Below are 20,618 nucleotides of genomic sequence, written 5' to 3' on the forward strand. Positions count from 1 at the left end.
TATATTCAGTAGTCAATATTAATTTATATTAACAATATGAGCAAGTGTTTTGTGATAAGATTTCGATGTTGTGACGAACAATACAAAGAATTGAAAGATGATCCAGATAACTAAACACATTAGTAAATTAATGTTTGCAGATAGTTTCATTCAGATCCCATACAATGAAATATTCTGGTTGACACATCAGTACCAGAAACACTATTGGGTATTTCCATGTATAAACAGAAAAATTGTACCCCTCGGATTGATACTTGTGGAAGGATTCTGAGATCAATGGTTTAGTCTTTTCGGGGAATTTTTTCTACTTTATCACAACATCCACTGTTTCACATCTATATAGCATATATTTGTCATATATTATCTTTTCACAATTCAGAAAAAGGTACAGGACAATGGATAAGGCTGTAACTGTAGAAATTTAAATTGTTGAGTTTTCCAAGTTGACTTAGTCTAGCTCCTTGATTTTATGTTGATAACTAATAGTAATCCAAACACAATGGAAAGATGAGATTCTTAGCTTTAATTTTAATGTATAATATATTGGTAAACCTATTTTTGTTAACAACCAAAAAACAAGTAATACTAATTTATAGGCTGTGATATTGCTGTTGTACTATGAATTTATTTTTATTGTAAAACTAACTTAAATGTGTATTGAACTATGTGTAAAACACATTTTTAGTTTACAACAGGAACAGCATATAGATTAAGTCTACTGTGTGTAGGCTTACTTAATAAAGAACTTTGTGAATCTCTGTAAGAGGACGTTCGTAAGAACGAAAACACATGTTTCACAACTACTGGTTATGAATAAAACTACATATGTCCAGAAAAGTACAAAGACAAGTCAAAAAGTTCTCAGAACGATTTTAAATATTTAAGTAGGTGTTTGCTTCCCATAATTGGCAGCACTGATAGTGATAACTTAAGCTGAATTTGGGACTCTTTCTGAGATTGCCTATCATAACCTGTTGGTAGTAGTTTTATTATAATGTGAAATGTCTTCAGTAGAGCAATATCCTCATATCAAACTTTCTGTTATATTTAAAAATCTGAGATCCTTGATTTACTAAAAAGAAAGCATATGAAGAAAACTACAAAAGATTTGAGGATGACGTCCAAAGCAGAGGTGGAAGGCAGTTGCTCTACCGACTGAATCCTCAAATGACTATGAAATGCCATCAGAAGAAAAATAGGCAATAAAGAATTGGTTTATGTTGCATGACAACACTCCACCACATTGTGCCTTGCTTGTCACAATGACTTAAATGAGATGATGGAAAACGTGACGAACCAAATGAAGAAGTTTAAAAAAAATGAATTCCAAGAGCGTTTAACCCTTTGAGTGCCAAGGGCCGATTTAATCGGCCTAGCAACGTTTCTGCATAGTGCCAAGGGCCGATCTAATCGGCCCGATGGTAGTGACGAAAATTGCCAAGGGCCGACTAGATCGGCCTTTTCAATATTGGTCATTCTGTTGCTAAATATTGATGTATGATATCGTAAAACGTATCAAATTAAAGCCCAAGAAATGTACGACATAATTCACGTAGTGATAGTTTGTATATATAGTATACAATATTTTTATGTAGCTGATATCTAGAAGGCTGTGGCGCGAACCCTGTTGTCACGCTGCAGCCGTTTTGTTTACGTTCAGTTGTTTCTGCTAGCTGTCTAGTGTGGATGTGTTGACATTTTGATTAGTGTTTTAAAAGTTTCCTACTTTTATTACTTCAGTTCAATTTCATTTTTGAATAAGGTATTGTTTGCCGAAATGAGTAAAAGGAACAGATCGCCCTTAAGCGAAAATAGGTCAGATTCCGTTATATGCCCCCAACGCTTAAACTTTTTTCAATGAACTTAGAACGTTATAAAACGATATAGTTGAGTAATAGAACTAACATTATTCCCCCAACGCTAATTTTTCATTTACGTATGATTATAATGAATTACAATAAATTGGTTACTAGCTAATCATGTGATGCCGTGCGGCCTGCCGTAATCGGGATTCTCGAGAAAGATAAGATAACAGCGACTACAATACCGATCGCAATACCTGGAAATGCTTGTTGATTGATGGAATGTTAGTTCTGTTACTCAACTACATCGTTTTATAACGTTCTAAGTTCATTGAAAAAAGTTTAAGCGTTGGGGGCATATAACGGAATCTGACCGCAAAAATACATCAATTCATTCTTAGCCTATATGATAAAAGCACTCTTTCAGATATTTCATCTGAAGGATTTAGTATAATTGGCCTTATGAAATAAGCCCAAAGTAATTAATTTGTCTGTTCATAATAAATAAATAACAGTTGTATAATCTACCTTGATTTAATTTCATAAAACTAGTTAAATATATTTTATATGAACAAGAGTAAGTGTGCATGTTGGTGCAGGTTTTCAGCATTTTGCAGCAATATAAAAAAAATTCAAAACTCAGTTATATATATATATATATATAAATGTATTTTTATGAAACTTGGTACATTTATTTCAACTAACATGGGGAACATAAAATTGGCACATAACACTAATAAAACAAAAATAAATAAATACTTTTTGTATCTTTAAACAAAACAAATGTGTTTTTTTTTTTTTTTGTATTTTTGTTTACACATATATAAATATTTGTTTAAAATGTATGGTCAATATATATATATATATATATATATATATATATATATATATATCTAAATTGTATATGGCAATAAAAAATATATATCTATGTATATAAAAATGAATGTTTGTCCTTTATGGAATCGTGAACTATTGGACCGATCATGATGAAAATTTGTACGTATATGTATTTTTCCACGGAGAAGGTTTATAAGCTATGCCCATCCCTTTCCCGATTCAGGATTCCGCCCCACTGGTTACAGAAATACCCATAAGAAATGCATTGCAGCAAACATATGTTAACGTCTTTTCAAATTTTTAATCAGCTGTTCTTTGTAAACATATATTACACTTATAGTTTTAAAGCATAGAGTAAGCTTAAGAGAAACGACAAATTTTGTTTAAACTGTTTTTTGCAATCACTGTTAAACATAGACTTTACTATCCAGATAATACAATTCAAATTTGACGTAAAAATTCACCTTTAACTGCAATATTTATTTACTGCAATATTTATTTAATATAAACCATGCTCATGCTTGATCAGAAGAGTAATGCAGATATCATAATTACTATCTTACGTTGGCTACAAATATAAAGAATGTTATAAAATCAACCTTAGTTGTTTTTTTTGACAGAAGTATGGTTCTCAAAACTCCGTGTGTACATATTCTCTCGATCGAGACAACAAAGCAAGCTCAATCGTGGCATCGGAGATATAACTAATTTAATCTAAAATTTATTATAGTAAAAAAAAAAATTTACTAAGTAATATAAGGACTTTGGTTCTTAAGATTTGCGTGCGAAGCCGTGGGTAACAGCTAGATAGAGGCAGGAATATGGTACATACCTTCATAATACGCCCAAGAGGCTCACGATGGAACGACTATCAATTATCTCAGCAATGTTTAGAATGTGATAGAAAAAGAATAAGTGAATATAGTGTACTGTTTTCAACGGGAAATTGCGTGCGAAGCCGCGGGCAACTTTTGCAAAAAATTATTGAAATGCGCAGCAAAGCGCGCCGGGCCCGCTAGTATATATATATATATATACCAATTTGTAGCCTGTATCTTGCCCTAAATAATAAAGCAAAAAGTGTCTCATTATGTTAATTTGTAAGGAAGATGTTAATTTTTTAGTAAAATACTGCAATAACATAAAAATAGTGCTTGGCACTGAGGGGAATGGCCTGTCACAAATGATTGGCACTGGCTGCATGACCTTCACCACATTGCGTGGCACTCAAAGGGTTAAACAATTGCATGAAAAGTGGAACCAGTGTGTGAATACATAAGTTTAATTTGAAGGAAAATGAAATATAATTACTGTATATCTTTTTACTAAATTGCAATTGACCAATTAGAGACACTTTTGGACTCTATTTTGTACAAGTATTACTATTTAAAGTAAGTACTCTTAATTCAAAACAAAATATTTAAAATGCTGATTTTTGTCACTTTACATATAACAGTATTAAAAACCAATATCCAATTATAAATCCATTTTCAATTAAAGCAGGAATTGTACATAAACTTTAACGGTCACTGATAAGTGAAAGTCTGTGCATCCGATAAGAGGTACTGCCACTTAACCTATGTATATATGTAATGGAAAAGGCCTAAAAGAATCTTTTGTAAGTTTTGTTATAATTTACACTTGTAACATATTTAGTATGACAATGATCAGTACCTGATACTGCAAGCAAATAAAGTGTGAGGAACAGAATTTTGTATAAATTAGTGATGGGTAGATTCCAAAATTATTCAATTCCAATTCCAATTTCTGTATAAAACATGACTAAGAATAAAAACTAAATGGTAACTAATGAATTAAGATAGGATGGGAAGAGCAGGCTTACCTATACCAGACAGGAGGATATCTTCCTTCTTTGTCATAGAGACATTAAAAAGAACACACTGTGAATAAGCGGAGGAATACTTCAAATATGGTAAAGGTAAGTCTGCTATTCATATCCTATCTAAATCCTTGTTAAAACATGGCTTTTTGCCCACTTTATTCATAAATAATAACTAAGAACAAATGTACACTAAATGGTTATGTTTTGTTACCATTAAAGCCAATCTGACCCCCAGTAGGAGCGGCCAGACAAACATTTCAAAACAACCGTTACCATAATTAAACATTTGAGGGTAAACATTGTTCAAATATTCTTATAGAGAACATATTAATAGGCTAAAAATACACAAATTAAAAAGTAAAAAAAAAATGAGAGTAAGTCTGTTTTTTACTTCTGAGAAACGGTTGTCCACACATAAATGCAACATACACGCGGTGATGCTCAAACAAAGATAGACATAGAAATAGGAACTTTAAGTTGTTATTTACAAAACTACGATAACTTTTAATTTAGTTGTCTATCTAGATATTTTCATACACAAAATACGACAAAGACACACTTCAACAATCAGCAATTGGCTTTTTGCTGATCAAATGTTGTATGTGAATACACTTATTTGAAGATTCAGTACATTTGAGATTCAGATTCGACATATTTCTTAGTCATGATATTATGACAAGTGTATTTTAAGCATTTCTGTTGATCTTATGCATTATTTTGTAATAAAATATGAGGACTTACAAAATCTTTATATTGGAATCAAATAAAAAGAATTGGGGTATCTAGAATCCTCAATATCTCTATACCACTACGAATCAAGGTTTGAAAATATAGAATCAACCCATCCCTAGTATAAATGTTACAATTTTTTTTTAATAGCCACAGTTTCATTTCAATGCCAATATAACATGTCAGTTTGAAAATTATAGCCATTTCTTGATACTATCTAATACAAGTAATAATTCACAAGCATAATAGTATTTTTATATACAGTTATAACTTTTCACTTGGTGGCCTAGATTAACCAATTTCATTACCTGAATATTTGATTTGGTATAACCTCTGTATAATGTTCCCTAAAATACTGGGAAAAATGTCTTGCTGTATCAATCCTACTTATGTTTCAGCCAGGAGCTGGATTCAATTCAATAGTATACAACATCATGTTGTGTACTATTTGTGTATTATTATTTTTACACATTTTAAAACTAATTGATTACCTAACTTAATTAGATAGGTGAAATTTACACATGTTAAAAAAAGAAAAAAGTACAAGTTAACAAACGTGTTAAACTCTATATTAAAAAATAATAACTGTAGTTAAAAATAAAGTCTGTTTGTTATTAGATAATATCCTTCTGTAAGAGTAAAAGTTACATGTATATTAACAGTGAGTATTAGACAAAATTTAGTCCATGATGTGAAATTTTAGTGTGCACAAACTCATGTACACCACAGCTCATGTGTTAGTACTGTCATCTTATATTACAGTTGCCAGCAATCCATGTTCAAAGTCAAAGTCCAGCCGTTAGAGTATGTATCATGAGCAGTAAAGTCTATATCTAGTATGACACAAGTATTGATACCTATCAACTCCCAGTCGGTACTCTTGAAGAAATTATGGTTAGCTATATTGAAGAAGTCTATGTCTTTATGGCTGACCAGCCGTAAGTATGTATCAAAAGCAGTATAGTCTGTATCTTGTATGACACAAGTATTGATACCTATCAACTCCCAGTCGGTACTCTTGAAGAAATTATGGTTAGCTATATTGAAGAAGTCTGTGTCTTTATGGCTGACCAGCCGTAAGTATGTATCAACAGCAGTATAGTCTGTATCTGGTGTGACACAAGTGTTGAAGAAATTATGGTTAGCTATGTTAAAGAAGTCTGTGTCTTGATGGCAGCCCAGCTGTTAGTATGTACTGTATCAACAGCAGTATAGTCTGTATCTAGTGTGACACAAGTGTTGAAGAAATTATGGTTAGCTATGTTGAAGAAGCCTGTGTCTTTATGGCTGACCAGCCGTAAGTATGTATCAACAGCAGTATAGTCTGTATCTGGTGTGACACAAGTGTTGAAGAAATTATGGTTAGCTATGTTGAAGAAGTCTGTGTCTTTATGGGTGACCAGCTGTAAGTATGTATCAACAGCAGTATAGTCTTTATCTGGTGTGACACAAGTGTTGAAGAAATTATGGTTAGCTATGTTGAAGAAGCCTGTGTCTTTATGGCTGACCAGCCTTAAGTATGTATCAACAGCAGTATAGTCTGTATCTGGTGTGACACAAGTGTTGAAGAAATTATGGTTAGCTATGTTGAAGAAGTCTGTGTCTTTATGGGTGACCAGCTGTAAGTATGTATCAACAGCAGTATAGTCTTTATCTGGTGTGACACAAGTGTTGAAGAAATTATGGTTAGCTATGTTGAAGAAGCCTGTGTCTTTATGGCTGACCAGCCTTAAGTATGTATCAACAGCAGTATAGTCTGTATCTAGTGTGACACAAGTGTTGAAGAAATTATGGTTAGCTATGTTGAAGAAGCCTGTGTCTTTATGGCTGACCAGCCGTAAGTATGTATCAACAGCAGTATAGTCTGTATCTAGTGTGACACAAGTGTTGAAGAAATTATGGTTAGCTATGTTGAAGAAGCCTGTGTCTTTATGGCTGACCAGCCTTAAGTATGTATCAACAGCAGTATAGTCTGTATCTGGTGTGACACAAGTGTTGAAGAAATTATGGTTAGCTATGTTGAAGAAGTCTGTGTCTTTATGGGTGACCAGCTGTAAGTATGTATCAACAGCAGTATAGTCTTTATCTGGTGTGACACAAGTGTTGAAGAAATTATGGTTAGCTATGTTGAAGAAGTCTGTGTCTTTATGGCTGACCAGCCGTAAGTATGTATCAACAGCAGTATAGTCTGTATCTGGTGTGACACAAGTGTTGAAGAAATTATGGTTAGCTATGTTGAAGAAGTCTGTGTCTTTATGGGTGACCAGCTGTAAGTATGTATCAACAGCAGTATAGTCTTTATCTGGTGTGACACAAGTGTTGAAGAAATTATGGTTAGCTATGTTGAAGAAGTCTGTGTCTTTATGGGTGACCAGCTGTAAGTATGTATCAACAGCAGTATAGTCTTTATCTGGTGTGACACAAGTGTTGAAGAAATTATGGTTAGCTATGTTGAAGAAGCCTGTGTCTTTATGGCTGACCAGCCTTAAGTATGTATCAACAGCAGTATAGTCTGTATCTGGTGTGACACAAGTGTTGAAGAAATTATGGTTAGCTATGTTGAAGAAGTCTGTGTCTTTATGGCTGACCAGCTGTTAGTATGTATCAACAGCAGTATAGTCTGTATCTGGTGTGACACAAGTGTTGAAGAAATTATGGTTAGCTATGTTGAAGAAGTCTGTGTCTTTATGGGTGACCAGCTGTAAGTATGTATCAACAGCAGTATAGTCTTTATCTGGTGTGACACAAGTGTTGAAGAAATTATGGTTAGCTATGTTGAAGAAGCCTGTGTCTTTTTGGCTGACCAGCCTTAAGTATGTATCAACAGCAGTATAGTCTGTATCTGGTGTGACACAAGTGTTGAAGAAATTATGGTTAGCTATGTTGAAGAAGTCTGTGTCTTTATGGGTGACCAGCTGTAAGTATGTATCAAACAGCAGTATAGTCTTTATCTGGTGTGACACAAGTGTTGAAGAAATTATGGTTAGCTATGTTGAAGAAGCCTGTGTCTTTATGGGTGACCAGCTGTAAGTATGTATCAACAGCAGTATAGTCTTTATCTGGTGTGACACAAGTGTTGAAGAAATTATGGTTAGCTATGTTGAAGAAGCCTGTGTCTTTTTGGCTGACCAGCCTTAAGTATGTATCAACAGCAGTATAGTCTGTATCTGGTGTGACACAAGTGTTGAAGAAATTATGGTTAGCTATGTTGAAGAAGTCTGTGTCTTTATGGGTGACCAGCTGTAAGTATGTATCAACAGCAGTATAGTCTTTATCTGGTGTGACACAAGTGTTGAAGAAATTATGGTTAGCTATGTTGAAGAAGCCTGTGTCTTTATGGCTGACCAGCCTTAAGTATGTATCAACAGCAGTATAGTCTGTATCTGGTGTGACACAAGTGTTGAAGAAATTATGGTTAGCTATGTTGAAGAAGTCTGTGTCTTTATGGCTGACCAGCTGTTAGTATGTATCAACAGCAGTATAGTCTGTATCTAGTGTGACACAAGTGTTGAAGAAATTATGGTTAGCTATGTTGAAGAAGCCTGTGTCTTTATGGCTGACCAGCCGTAAGTATGTATCAACAGCAGTATAGTCTGTATCTAGTGTGACACAAGTGTTGAAGAAATTATGGTTAGCTATGTTGAAGAAGTCTGTGTCTTGATGGCAGCCCAGCTGTTAGTATGTACTGTATCAACAGCAGTATAGTCTGTATCTAGTGTATGACACAAGTGTTGAAGAAATTATGGTTAGCTATGTTGAAGAAGTATGTGTCTTTATGGCTGCCCAGCCATAAGTATGTATCAACAGCAGTATAGTCTGTATCTTGTATGACACAAGTGTTGATACCTACCATCTCCCAGTCGATACTCTTGAAGAACGCATGGTTAGCTATGTCGAAGAAGCCTGTGTCTCGATGGCAGCCCAGGCGATCACCAGGATTCTTGTTGAGGAAACCTTTAAGTACTGATGCTGCCTTCACTGATAGTGATCTCGGTATTCTGATTGTCTTCTCCAAGATAACTGTAATTTGAAACATACAAAATTGAGTATCTAAATTAAAATGGAAGTACGGCAGTACCTATACCTTGTGAAAACAGTTCTAAATGTTGGTCCACTACGCGTTTTAGAACATAAGTTTCATCATCAGCTGGTTACAAACTCGTAATAGTGCTCGACATAGAGTTATCAAAAGTTAAAAAATTATGAATAACACATACGTACAATAACAAAAATGAAAAAACAAAACACAATGACAGTAGGCTTATCTCATACACACTCATCACATACTGCACCGTAAGTTGTCTGTCAGTCAATATGTGAAATTAATGTGCAATAACTGTCTAGCTGTAATAGTTGTAGTTAACACCTTCACTGCGGGTCTATACTGAGTGATCTTGTGTACTCTATCTGACTGTGCTGTAAAGCATGTGTCACAGCCAACGTGTTAACTTCTGACCAGCCAGATTGAATTTATTAGCTAAGCCATTTATACATCTCTGATTAGTTATAGAACGAGACATATCATTGCAAGTCTGGGTTTTACAAATAAACTGTTGTTTAACCCTCTAAGTGGCGGTAATATGTTGCTGGAATGGCGGGCTATTTTTCAGAGTCAAGCAGGACTATCTTATAATTTAAAAATAAAATGCAAATTCTAATATGAGCAATGCTTGTTATATATCAATTTTTTCGTAATAAACTACAGAATAACATAGTATAGTTATTTTTTACATACCTTAACCTTTTTTTTTATGATATCCACACAAATGTTAAAAAAAAAAACGTTTTTTTCTCCACCAAACTTTTCATTTTTACGTTCTATAACTTTAAAAATGTCATTCCTAGGAGATTATGTTACTTTATTCACAATTTAATTCTAAACAAAAAACCAATAATAATTTTTTTTCTATTTACAACACTGTAAAAGTTATATGGGAAAAACTGAATCTAGAAAAAACACTTTTTCTAGTCAGAATTGCTAGAAGTTGCTTGCCTTTCCTCCCTTTCCCTCAGTAAAAAAAAAAAAACAGACGCGGGAGAAAACTTAGGATTATTGGTACTTTGGGATTATACCGACCACACCAGTATGAAGAACACAAAAATATAAATTTATAGAAACAAACATGATAGAACGAAAAAACAACTCTTTAATTACAAAATTTAAAACTTACAAGCATTTCCAGGTATTGTAATCGGTATTGTTGTCTCTGTTATCTTATCTTTCTCGAGAATCCCGATTACAGCAGGCCGCGCGCGGCATCACATGATTTGCACGGTACATAATTGCCTTTCCATTACAATTCAATTTATATTTCTGATCAGCCCCTCTAGAATTTGATATTTTACTGATAGGTACTATCTCGAGGGATGTTTTTCTTTCGTTGACATCAGCGCAGGGCAGCACCATTTTGGGTGGCGGACTGTGATCAAGAATAAAAACCAGTTTTTAGTGTTTTTTCAATAAAGAGTTTAGTTTTAGTTTGGTAATGTTTGTTTTTGTTGAATTTTAGTGTTTGGAGAAATGTAGAGGTAAAACACGGAAGTACAACAAAGCGACGCGACTCTGCAATCACGTTATCTACTAGACCGCTCGACTTTGACCTCTGTCTGAGGATGGGGAGGGGTTTGCGATAAGACAATTCCTGTTTTATATTGACGAAATATTGTTTTACGTTAATCTAGTAATCAGTAGAACCAAAATGTCAAATAACGATTCATGTCTGGGTGTGGTTGGTATAATCCCAAAGTACCGGATTATTTCAGTTAGTACCATTGATTATTTCATCGTGATGTTGATGATACTATATGAAATGTATTTGATATTTAGTGGTGAACGCAACTGTGCAAACTAGGCGTAAAAATAATTTTCGGTTGCCTAGCAATAAGCGGCAATGTGAAGCGACTTCTAAGACGTCACTTGCCACGTCACGGCGGCATAAATAGAACGTCTCAGACGTCGCTTGCCACTTAGAGGGTTAATGTACTTTGGCCTTAAATGTACTGTTTAAACATCGTGTGAATATAGAAGTTATTTTTGTTATGGGATAATACTAGTGTTAAAATTGTAATTAGCCTGTCTTTATATTGTTGAAAAATAGTAAAGCCAAACATCCAGGCTCGCAATATGCCTCATACTATAAAAAGAAATTGTCCACGTAAATTATCTGTCAATATATATTAAAATTATACAAATTCAATTCTTGTTACTAAAACCTTTTTTCCAATCTCCAATTTGGTGTTCTCACAAGATTTGCTGGTTTCTATATGCAGTACACAGAGTGTCTCAGACCTCTCTACCAACATTGTGAAGTATTATTCCTGGACCAAAGGAAAACCAAACATCATGTTCAAACTTACTAAAACTCAATAATTATCTGACCAGCTGCCATTTTATTTTTTAATTTATTAATTTTTAATTTGAGAGCAGCTCGCTGTAATAAGTAGAAATATGGTATAAGCCAAATACCTAATCACAGAAAAAATTTGTATTTTACAATCTTTATTTTCAAAACACTGGTTTTTGAAAATTTTAAATGTAATTAATTACCTTACAAACTACATATGACAAAACAATTACAGATAATTTGTTTTATTTAGACTAATTCATAACAAATCCTACAGTACCAAGATTAAGATTTAATTTGTAAATAAATTCATTTTTTAAAAGCTGATTATTTAAAATATCAACTGTTATTATGTCATAATAATACTAGTGAATTATTATAACTAGCTGTTTTAATTTTAGATGGTGTAATCAGATGATAAAAAATTACATCATTGGACTGTAATCATAATATTCTTATCAACTGAAAGATTTAAGTGTGCTTTGATTAAAGCAAATTGAAATAAAAAAAACTATACACTACTTAAATAACAACTTTATTTACATATTTGAATACAACTTTTTCTGTTAGAAAAGAGTACACAACAATTTTGAATAAAAACAATTTCAGTTACAAGCAATTTTTAATATTGACTCTGCCAGTTTGATTGCACATTTTTTAACCATGCCACTAGAGTTGAAGCACGTCAAACATTTTGAAATGACATTTCAACACACGCCGAACATGTTTTTGTTACATTTATCAAGCAATTCTATGTAAAGAAAGATTTTATTTTTTTAATTGAACACATTTTTTATTTATTATGTTTCATTAAAAATAAACCTGAATCCTAAAATTGGTAAGGATATTATGGCCACAATCCAAAAATGTAATGTTTTAATAAGTTGATTAGAGCATCTAAAATAGAAACAGTTGATTGTTGCAAAACTGTGATCTTTGCTCTACAATAGTTAATTAGAATTAACAGTGTTCAATCAATAATTATAGAGATAACCTTGAAAGAGATAATCCTCTGTATTTTGATCTGGATTTTCCGAGGCACCAGCAATGTCAAACGGACTTCTCCCAGCAAGCATCTCGTACAAGAGAACTCCAAGTGCCCACCAGTCGACACTGGAAACATAACACACAATGTTAGCATAATTACAATCCAGAATGTAATATTATCACACCTACATTATGAAGACCACTACTCCCACTCACCAAGGGGTCACATCACAGTACTGAATGTACAATATTTCATATTGTTGATATATTTCAAACAAGTTTACATTAAACTTGGAGACGATCTATACACTCACACGCAAGCAATCAAATTACAGTTAGGTCCTAGAGTAAGGTTAGACCATTAAGTTTTACGAGGGGGTACCCAAAAGTAACCGGAATTGTATTGCTGGCAGCCGGCAGCGTGTAGTACACATTCCTGCCGCTAGGCGTGTGTCGCGCAACCCATTGCGAGCTCAGTGACCCCAGTTCCGTTGTCCTAATGCATTCTGTTCGTTCGTAGTGACTGTTTTCGCTAACCCTGTTTTGTTCTTGTTTCGTTTTTTGTCATGGCAAGTTTAAGTGAACAACGTGCAGCTGTGAAATTTTGTTTTTTACTTGGTAAAAATGCTGCAGAAACTATTTTAATGTTGAATACAGCTTACAAAGATGATGCTATGGGGAAAACTCAGGTCTACGAGTGGTTCGCTCGATTTAAAAATGGCGACATGTCGATTGAAGACAAACCTCGTTCTGGACGTCCATCAACCTCTCGAACGGACGAAAATGTTGAGAAAATTCGTGAACTTGTGCTCACCGACCTTCGACAGACAATTGAGGAAACTATCAGAGAGTAGTGGGTTAACTTGGAGCTCGGTTCAGTGAATTTTAACAGGAGATTTAGGACTGAAAAGGGTTGCTGCCAAATTTGTTCCTCGACTTCTGACTGACCATCAAAAGGCACATCGAGTTGAAACTTGCCGCCTTCTGAAAGAACATCTCGAAAATGATCCCGATTTTCTGGAAAAGGTAATTACTGGTGATGAGTCATGGTGCTATGGTTATGACCCAGAAACGAAGCAACAGTCAAGCCAATGGAAGTCGCCATCTTCACCTCGTCCAAAAAAATGTCGGCAAGTCAAATCAAACATCAAAACCAAGTTGATTTGCTTTTTTGATGCTAAAGGCATTGTTCATTCTGAGTTTGTTCCTCCAGGTCAGACTGTCAACCAAACATTTTATTTGGAGATTTTAAGAAGATTACGCAACAGTGTTCGCCAGAAAAGACCCGATTTGTGGCAGACTGGAGACTGGTTCTTCCACCACGACAATGCACCGGCACACACAGCCATCTCAGTTAGGCAGTTTTTAGCCAAAAATGGCATGGTTCCGCTGCCCCATGCACCTTACTTACTCGCCTGACCTCGCTCCATGCGACTTTTTTTTATTTCCACACATGAAAAGAGGCTTGAAAGGTCAACGATTTGAAAGCGTTGAAGAGGTTAAGAAAAAAACGAAGCTCGAGCTTGCAGCCATTTCTAAAGATGACTACAAAAAATGTTTTGATCAATGGAAATACCGTTGGGACAAGTGTATTAGTTGTAATGGAGATTATTTTGAAGGAGATAAGGTCGTATTGTAAAAAATTTGATAATATATAATTTTTATAAAATAATTCCGGTTTTTTTTGGGTACCCCCTCATATACAACAAGACACAACCGGACAGCTGGCCATACTCCGACTTTCAAATAAATGGACAGGAACAGTCTGCCATGGCTAACAACACTGCATGCTCATTCTTTGACAAGTTATATTCTCTTTGTAATTACTGTCGGCTTACTGGGAGACATAAATAAATATTGAGTTTATATTTTCCATATAAGAACCATACTATTACAGTCTCTACACAACATGCTATATTGCTATATTAAATTATTATGTTCAACATCATCTTATGTAAACTCTGAAACGTAAAAAATAAAGTAAATTCTCCAAAGTAGTTAGTGAATAATTATCAAAAACAATTCAAAATCACAGTCAATGGTATTTGGTTTATATATTTTTTTATATTACATAGATAATTATGGATTTCTTATCTTCGTACAGTTGAAAAACAACATTTGACTGTCTTCTATAAACTAATGAATGTTACAACTAATTAATTACTAACTTTTGAATTTTTAATATGGTTTCCATAAACCAACATTATGGCATATTTTAAACTGCATATAAATGTTCATTCTTTTGACTCCTCTCTTTGTACAAAAAAAAGACATGATAGTATCTAACTCTCCACAGCCTCAAAGAGAGATTCTAAGAAGTTTATTGTCTTCTGTAAAGATCTTGGACTAAATTACTTATAGAGAAGAGGAAATCCTGTACCACATGCAAAGATTTAAAACACGTCTTACAGATTAAGAAATTTTACACACTGTATTTAGAAATTACATTTTAGGTATTAATATTGAGAAGTGTTTCCAAAATAAATTTACCCTAAATGTATAAAAAATATACCAACACGATCAATCAGTTTAATATTAAGTATACAAAAATAACAAATAAAAAGGGTTAAAAACCGATATACAGAATATTCTGTACCTGAAACCGTAGTCCTCACCCCTGAGTATCTCTGGGGCGATGTAGTTAGGTGTACCACAGAACGTAGAAGTCGTGTCCCCTGGTCTGATACCCTCCTTACACATTCCGTAGTCTGTCAGCTTTATGTGGCCTTCATGATCCAACAGTACGTTGTCTAACTTCAGATCTCGATAGATGATTCCTGCAACATGGATAATCTGTTAAACCTAATCATTATAAGTAATATTACATCTACTAAATATGTTTTTTCTTAAGTTTTACAGTATAATGAAATACTATAATTGCAAATAATACTATTTAACCTTGTTTGAGAATATTTTTGGTATATTTCGGACAAATTAACCTATTTTATAAATTACCGTACATCAAAACATCACTAGGTTTAGAAAACTTGACTTTCAAATTTAGTATTTAAAAGTTTTTGGAATACAACACCAAAACTGTATATTATGAACATATTTATATACTGTCTTAAAATTTAATATACAGTGTAACCGAAAAGTTCCGGTTACATCAATTGAATATATCAGATTAGAGTACAAAACTTTGCTGCTGGACATAAATACTGATTTAATGGTTCTTGGAAAACAATGCACAAGGAGTTAAAAGGAAATCTTAAATGAACATAGGTTGAAGTATTATACAAAAAATAATAGGTAATTAAAGAACAAAAACTGATCTCAAAATGCCATCTTAGCCAACATTGTGACTCACAAATGTTCAAAAATTCCTGGAATGCTAATATTACTCCTCAACAGAATACTTTTAGTACTTCTTATGAGACAGGTTAGGTTTTATTTAAAAGTTGCTTATGATTTTCAGTTCTGTTTTCTTTCCTTATCATTTCTGGAAAATCCCAGCATCGAACTAAAGATTCTTCAACATCATTGGGCATTCACTCTTTTTTTGAACAATTGTTTCAGGAATCAAATATTTTCAGTGAAAAAATGTTGCTCATGTTTTTTTGTATAATGCAAGATGGTTATGGATTTTACAGTAAAAAAATATAATGATTAAATTGAAAAATTATTAAAAAAGGTACTTTAAGATGTTCTTAAACTACAGCTTTGTTTTATTTAAAAACATGGTATAATAACAATAATAAAAAGATTATAGACTGGAAAATTTTTTATAGGTGGACCTTATGTGAAATTCAATGCATATTTATTTTAGATAACTTTTAGTGTTTTATCTACAAATGAGTACTTTACAAATGTATATTTATAAAAGACATTTTTGAGAGTATTTGCTTTATTAAAAACACGTTTAAAAATAATTAAAAATTAATGTAAAACGAAACATATTTGACCAAAAAAGTCAAAGAATATGTAAACAAATTTAATAACAAATTTCAAGTTGTTTAATTTAAGGCCCCTTCTTTAAAATTGTGTTGTGTGTCGGACTCTTGATGGAAATGTCTTATTAAACATGTAAAAAAAAACATTAGGCTCTATTATCGAATTTTTGTGGTCCAAAATGTATAAGGGACAGGAAAATGTCTCATTAAAAATGTAACGGGCTATGTGCATGGGTTGATATACAACGCAAGCAGCCTAAAGAGTGGATAAATTGGTGTTGCAGTTGCTAGATAGAAAACACAATAAAATTATCAGTGCACCTTAAACAAAGCAGCAGCAGAATGGTTATAGTTCAGAAGAAAATAGCTTCTGTTTAATAATTTTACTGGTTATATCTTATAGGCAGGTGGGAGGTGAAAGGAGAATAAAATGTCCACAATATGTTGTACAAGTAGCTTTGTAAAATAGTTCAGCCAGAAACACTAAAAACAAAATAACGCTTGTAATAAATAAAATGGTAAGAAAGCCGTGGTGTGGGCTTCTGCATTTAACGTAGAGCCCAGTCAGGATTACGCGCATTCGCGCACTCTAGAGAAATTGAAATCTAGGAGAGCTGGAGGAGGTATCCATAGCTAGTCATAATAATGAATTAAACTCAAATTAATCCTAGTTTTTGTTTGATTTAATTATAACATTTTTCATCTTTATAATTGATAATTCTTTACTTTTACTAATTAAAACAATGAAAAGTTTTCTATGTTTATCAGTGGTATTATGTATTTGTTTCTAGATGAGATTTCATAATTTTTTCGTTATAAATCTGCTTTATTGTAATAATCCCACAACAAACCGTAATGATTTTTTCTCCGATCATTGTCCCCCAGAATCTAAACCAATCATTAATATCTCAAAAGTCTATATAAGGCCTATGTATGTAAGTATGGGATTATGCAAATATAAAGCGAGATTGTGAAACATTGATAACTACCCGTAATATTTAAATGAATTTCCAGGCTAAACTTGTAAAGACAGTATTTAAACATGGCATGTATGGGTTTTGTTTAATCAGTCCTTAATCAATATAAAAATGTATCAAGACGGTTAGCTATTCGCATTTGTTTTTTCACTTGTTTAACTCCCACTAACAGACTACTAAGTTAAGCTCCTGGGAATTTATTTCTTGACCCAGGGCTTACCATGGAGGAGCCATACGAATGTGTATGGCAATCAGACTCTCTAGAGCCCTGCATCTACTGCGGGAGACTGAAAACCTATGTCTGACTAATAAGTATCTTATGACAGGTTTATCTTTCGACTGTTCCCACAGCCATATCAGCTAGGGCTGCAACATTATGGGGCCATGCTGCTGGATGTAAGGATATTCTTCTCCTCCAAAAGAAAAGCTCTTCGTGTCATCTCGCCGTCCAGGGTTTCTGGATAGTCTGTAGGCCTATTCTTTGTGAGTCTTAACCCCTACTATATGACTCCCCAGTCTACCCCCCCCCCCCCTTACGGCCCTCCGCTCTCCACTACCCTTACTGCCTGACCTGAGAGATGTGATGAGAGACTAGATAACATCTCAGACTTTGCTGAAAGAAACGCAACTCCATACCTACAACACCAGGAAGAAGACCATCCGCACCCGCCGCCGCCTCCCCCGCCCCTCCCGCTCTACCACGCCTGTTCTCGAGGCTTAGTTAACGAAGAAGAACTGACTAATACTAGCTTATGCGCTTCCCGCTTCGCAATGTATGCTCCCCAAGAATCCCCTGACCTTCCAGATACTCTCCCCCCACAGCCACCTCCAGCAACTCCCCTCCTCACTTTTGATGAAAACCCAAACTTCTAAAATGCTGGTTTGTGTAGGCCCTTTTATTCAGCTCGGGGAGATCTTCGATGCCACTATCATAAGCCCTGGCGCCATGTAAAAATGTAAATATTAAGTAAAATAATTCTAAAATTCATTTTACTTTGACGCTGTCTATCCAGTTGTACTGCGTTCATCGACTAAGGTGGAGGTAATTTAAAGGGTAATTAAGGGTAAGTATAGACCCAAAATGAAATCTAAAAAAATTATTAGTAATTATAAAAAATTGTTTACAATATCTCAGGGTTTCAAGAATCATTCAATATTTTGAGTAGTATTATTAGACAGTAATTGCGGAAATCAATTGTAAACATGATAACCTGCCTCTACTTTTTTTTAGGCCAATTGAATGATACTTTAGGAAAAATAAATATAATTTAAAGAAATGTTACGTTGTAAACTTTTTTTTTCATTCCCAAAATATTTTTTTCAAGATCATTACCATTTATTTATGGTTTTTAATTTTCTAATCCTATACTCAGTAAAAATTATCTTCGCTGTGGTCAACATATACCTAAATAGTAGTCCAAGAATAATTTAACCCTTGTCAATTTGGGATTGAGGAAATCTTTTCGAGGTTATGTCCATTAATTCTAATAGATATTTTATAATCATTCCTTCTATTATTTCCCTAATAATAAACATAATATAATTTTATGTGCAACTCGACATCATACTTTTTAAAATTTGTTTTTTAACCTCCTTTCAAGCTGTCCCCCAGAGAAGGTAGCAGACAACCTCAATAATATTTCAAGTATCAAATTTTGAAAATGATCATTTTTTTTTTGGATACCAAAAAAAACCAATAAAATTGTAAAAAACATGTATAACTGTTCTCATGAAAACAATAAAAGAACTAAATCTATTTCAGTTCAGTAATTAAAATAAAAATAAGCAAACACTCATTTTAATAAGGACAAAGTTGTCTCAACAGGTGCAACCCTTGTTAAACTGTGGGTATTTAAAAGCAAAATTTGCTTAGGTAACAGGTAATAATTATAGAGTTGGATATTGATATAAGTGGTGTTAGAATTAATAAAGAAAATTAAGTAAAATAATTAATATTAATCTAACAGCAATGGGTGTAGTAATTTTAGTAAAATCTAAATAGTAGATGAATTTATTTTATATATTAATCATCTAGTATTTTTATTAATAAAGATGCCATAAATTTCTATTATAACTTACACCAAACAATTTCCGTTCATTTTCTGTCAGAAAATTTAAATTATTTGTTTAGCTATACAACTAGTTTGTACATATAGAACTATTACACATAGTTTTTATTACATGATTGAGGTTAAATTACTGAAAGCCTCTTAAATGACCAAACAGAAGTGGGAAGTACCTTTTTCATGCAAGAAATTCAGCGCTAAACTGATTTCTGCTGCATAAAACCTTGCATGCTCTTCAGGAAGCCTTCTTTGTCGTTGCATGTGAAACATAAGGTCTCCACCTCTAACAAATTCTATCACAAAAAATAACCGGGAAGGGGTTTGGAAGCACGAGTGTAAGCCCACCAGGAACGGATGATTTGACGCAGTTTCAAACACGTGTTTTTCTGTTTGCACCCAGTCAATGTCCTGAAACAAAAATAATCTCTATATATAAAAGGCAAAGCCCATACTCACTAATTCTACAACTTCCCGATATATCTCAGAAAGTTGAAATTTAGCACATGTATGTCTCATGACTTACATTGAATAACTAAAGCATTTTCATACCAATCAAATATCCATAGGTTTTGAAATGAGGTTGCAACCCCTAGAAGAACTATATTTTAGTTATTAAACTTTCAGTTGGCCTAGAATAATAAGATTAAAAATACAAATGCCTTAGACTTCCAATAGACAAAGTAAACATTTTTCCAAAAAATTAACCTTCTATAGAGGCTCCATGAAATAAGATTCCAACCCTTAGAAGAACTATATTTATGTTTTTGAACTTCCTGCTGATCTAGAAAGGTGAAATTACAGATACACAAGCCTCATCAGTTAAATAGAAAAACAAAAGCATTTTCTTTAAGATCATACCATCAATAGGAGTTCAAATTGAGTTACAACTCTTAAAAGAATTATATATTTGTTTTCCAACTTCACAATGGCTTAAAACAATGAAATCTGAATTGCATGTGTCTTATGCTATGAACAATACTTTTAATGATGATCATCCACTGATAAGAGGCTAAAATATGGTTGCAAACCCTATAAGAACTATATCTTGTTTTTGAGTTTCGCACTGTCCTAGAAAGATAAAATTTGACACAAATGTGTATGATGTTCACAACAGACTACCGGCACCGGAAATACTTTATA

At 33.5% G+C, this 20,618-nt stretch overlaps 2 protein-coding genes across 4 annotated transcripts in view; one reads left to right on the forward strand and one right to left on the reverse strand.

Moving 5' to 3' along the window:
• The window catches only part of LOC124362732, a 133,942-nt gene that overhangs the window by 79,552 nt on the left and 33,772 nt on the right, over nucleotides 1-20,618 (forward strand). The gene's annotated exons all lie outside the window — the stretch shown is intronic.
• The window catches only part of LOC124362731 (atypical protein kinase C), a 42,257-nt gene that overhangs the window by 1,660 nt on the left and 19,979 nt on the right, over nucleotides 1-20,618 (reverse strand). For all 3 annotated transcript variants that reach the window (XM_046817465.1, XM_046817467.1, XM_046817466.1), the window contains exons 5-8: nucleotides 19,652-19,886; nucleotides 15,139-15,319; nucleotides 12,550-12,668; nucleotides 9,062-9,231 (exon numbers count right to left, since the gene is read on the reverse strand). In XM_046817465.1, the coding sequence (XP_046673421.1) occupies nucleotides 9,062-9,231; nucleotides 12,550-12,668; nucleotides 15,139-15,319; nucleotides 19,652-19,886 (705 nt within the window). The remainder of the gene's footprint in view (nucleotides 1-9,061; nucleotides 9,232-12,549; nucleotides 12,669-15,138; nucleotides 15,320-19,651; nucleotides 19,887-20,618) is intronic.

This window comes from Homalodisca vitripennis, chromosome 5 (genome assembly GCF_021130785.1).
Source record: "Homalodisca vitripennis isolate AUS2020 chromosome 5, UT_GWSS_2.1, whole genome shotgun sequence".
NCBI classification, from domain to species: Eukaryota; Metazoa; Arthropoda; class Insecta; order Hemiptera; family Cicadellidae; genus Homalodisca; species Homalodisca vitripennis.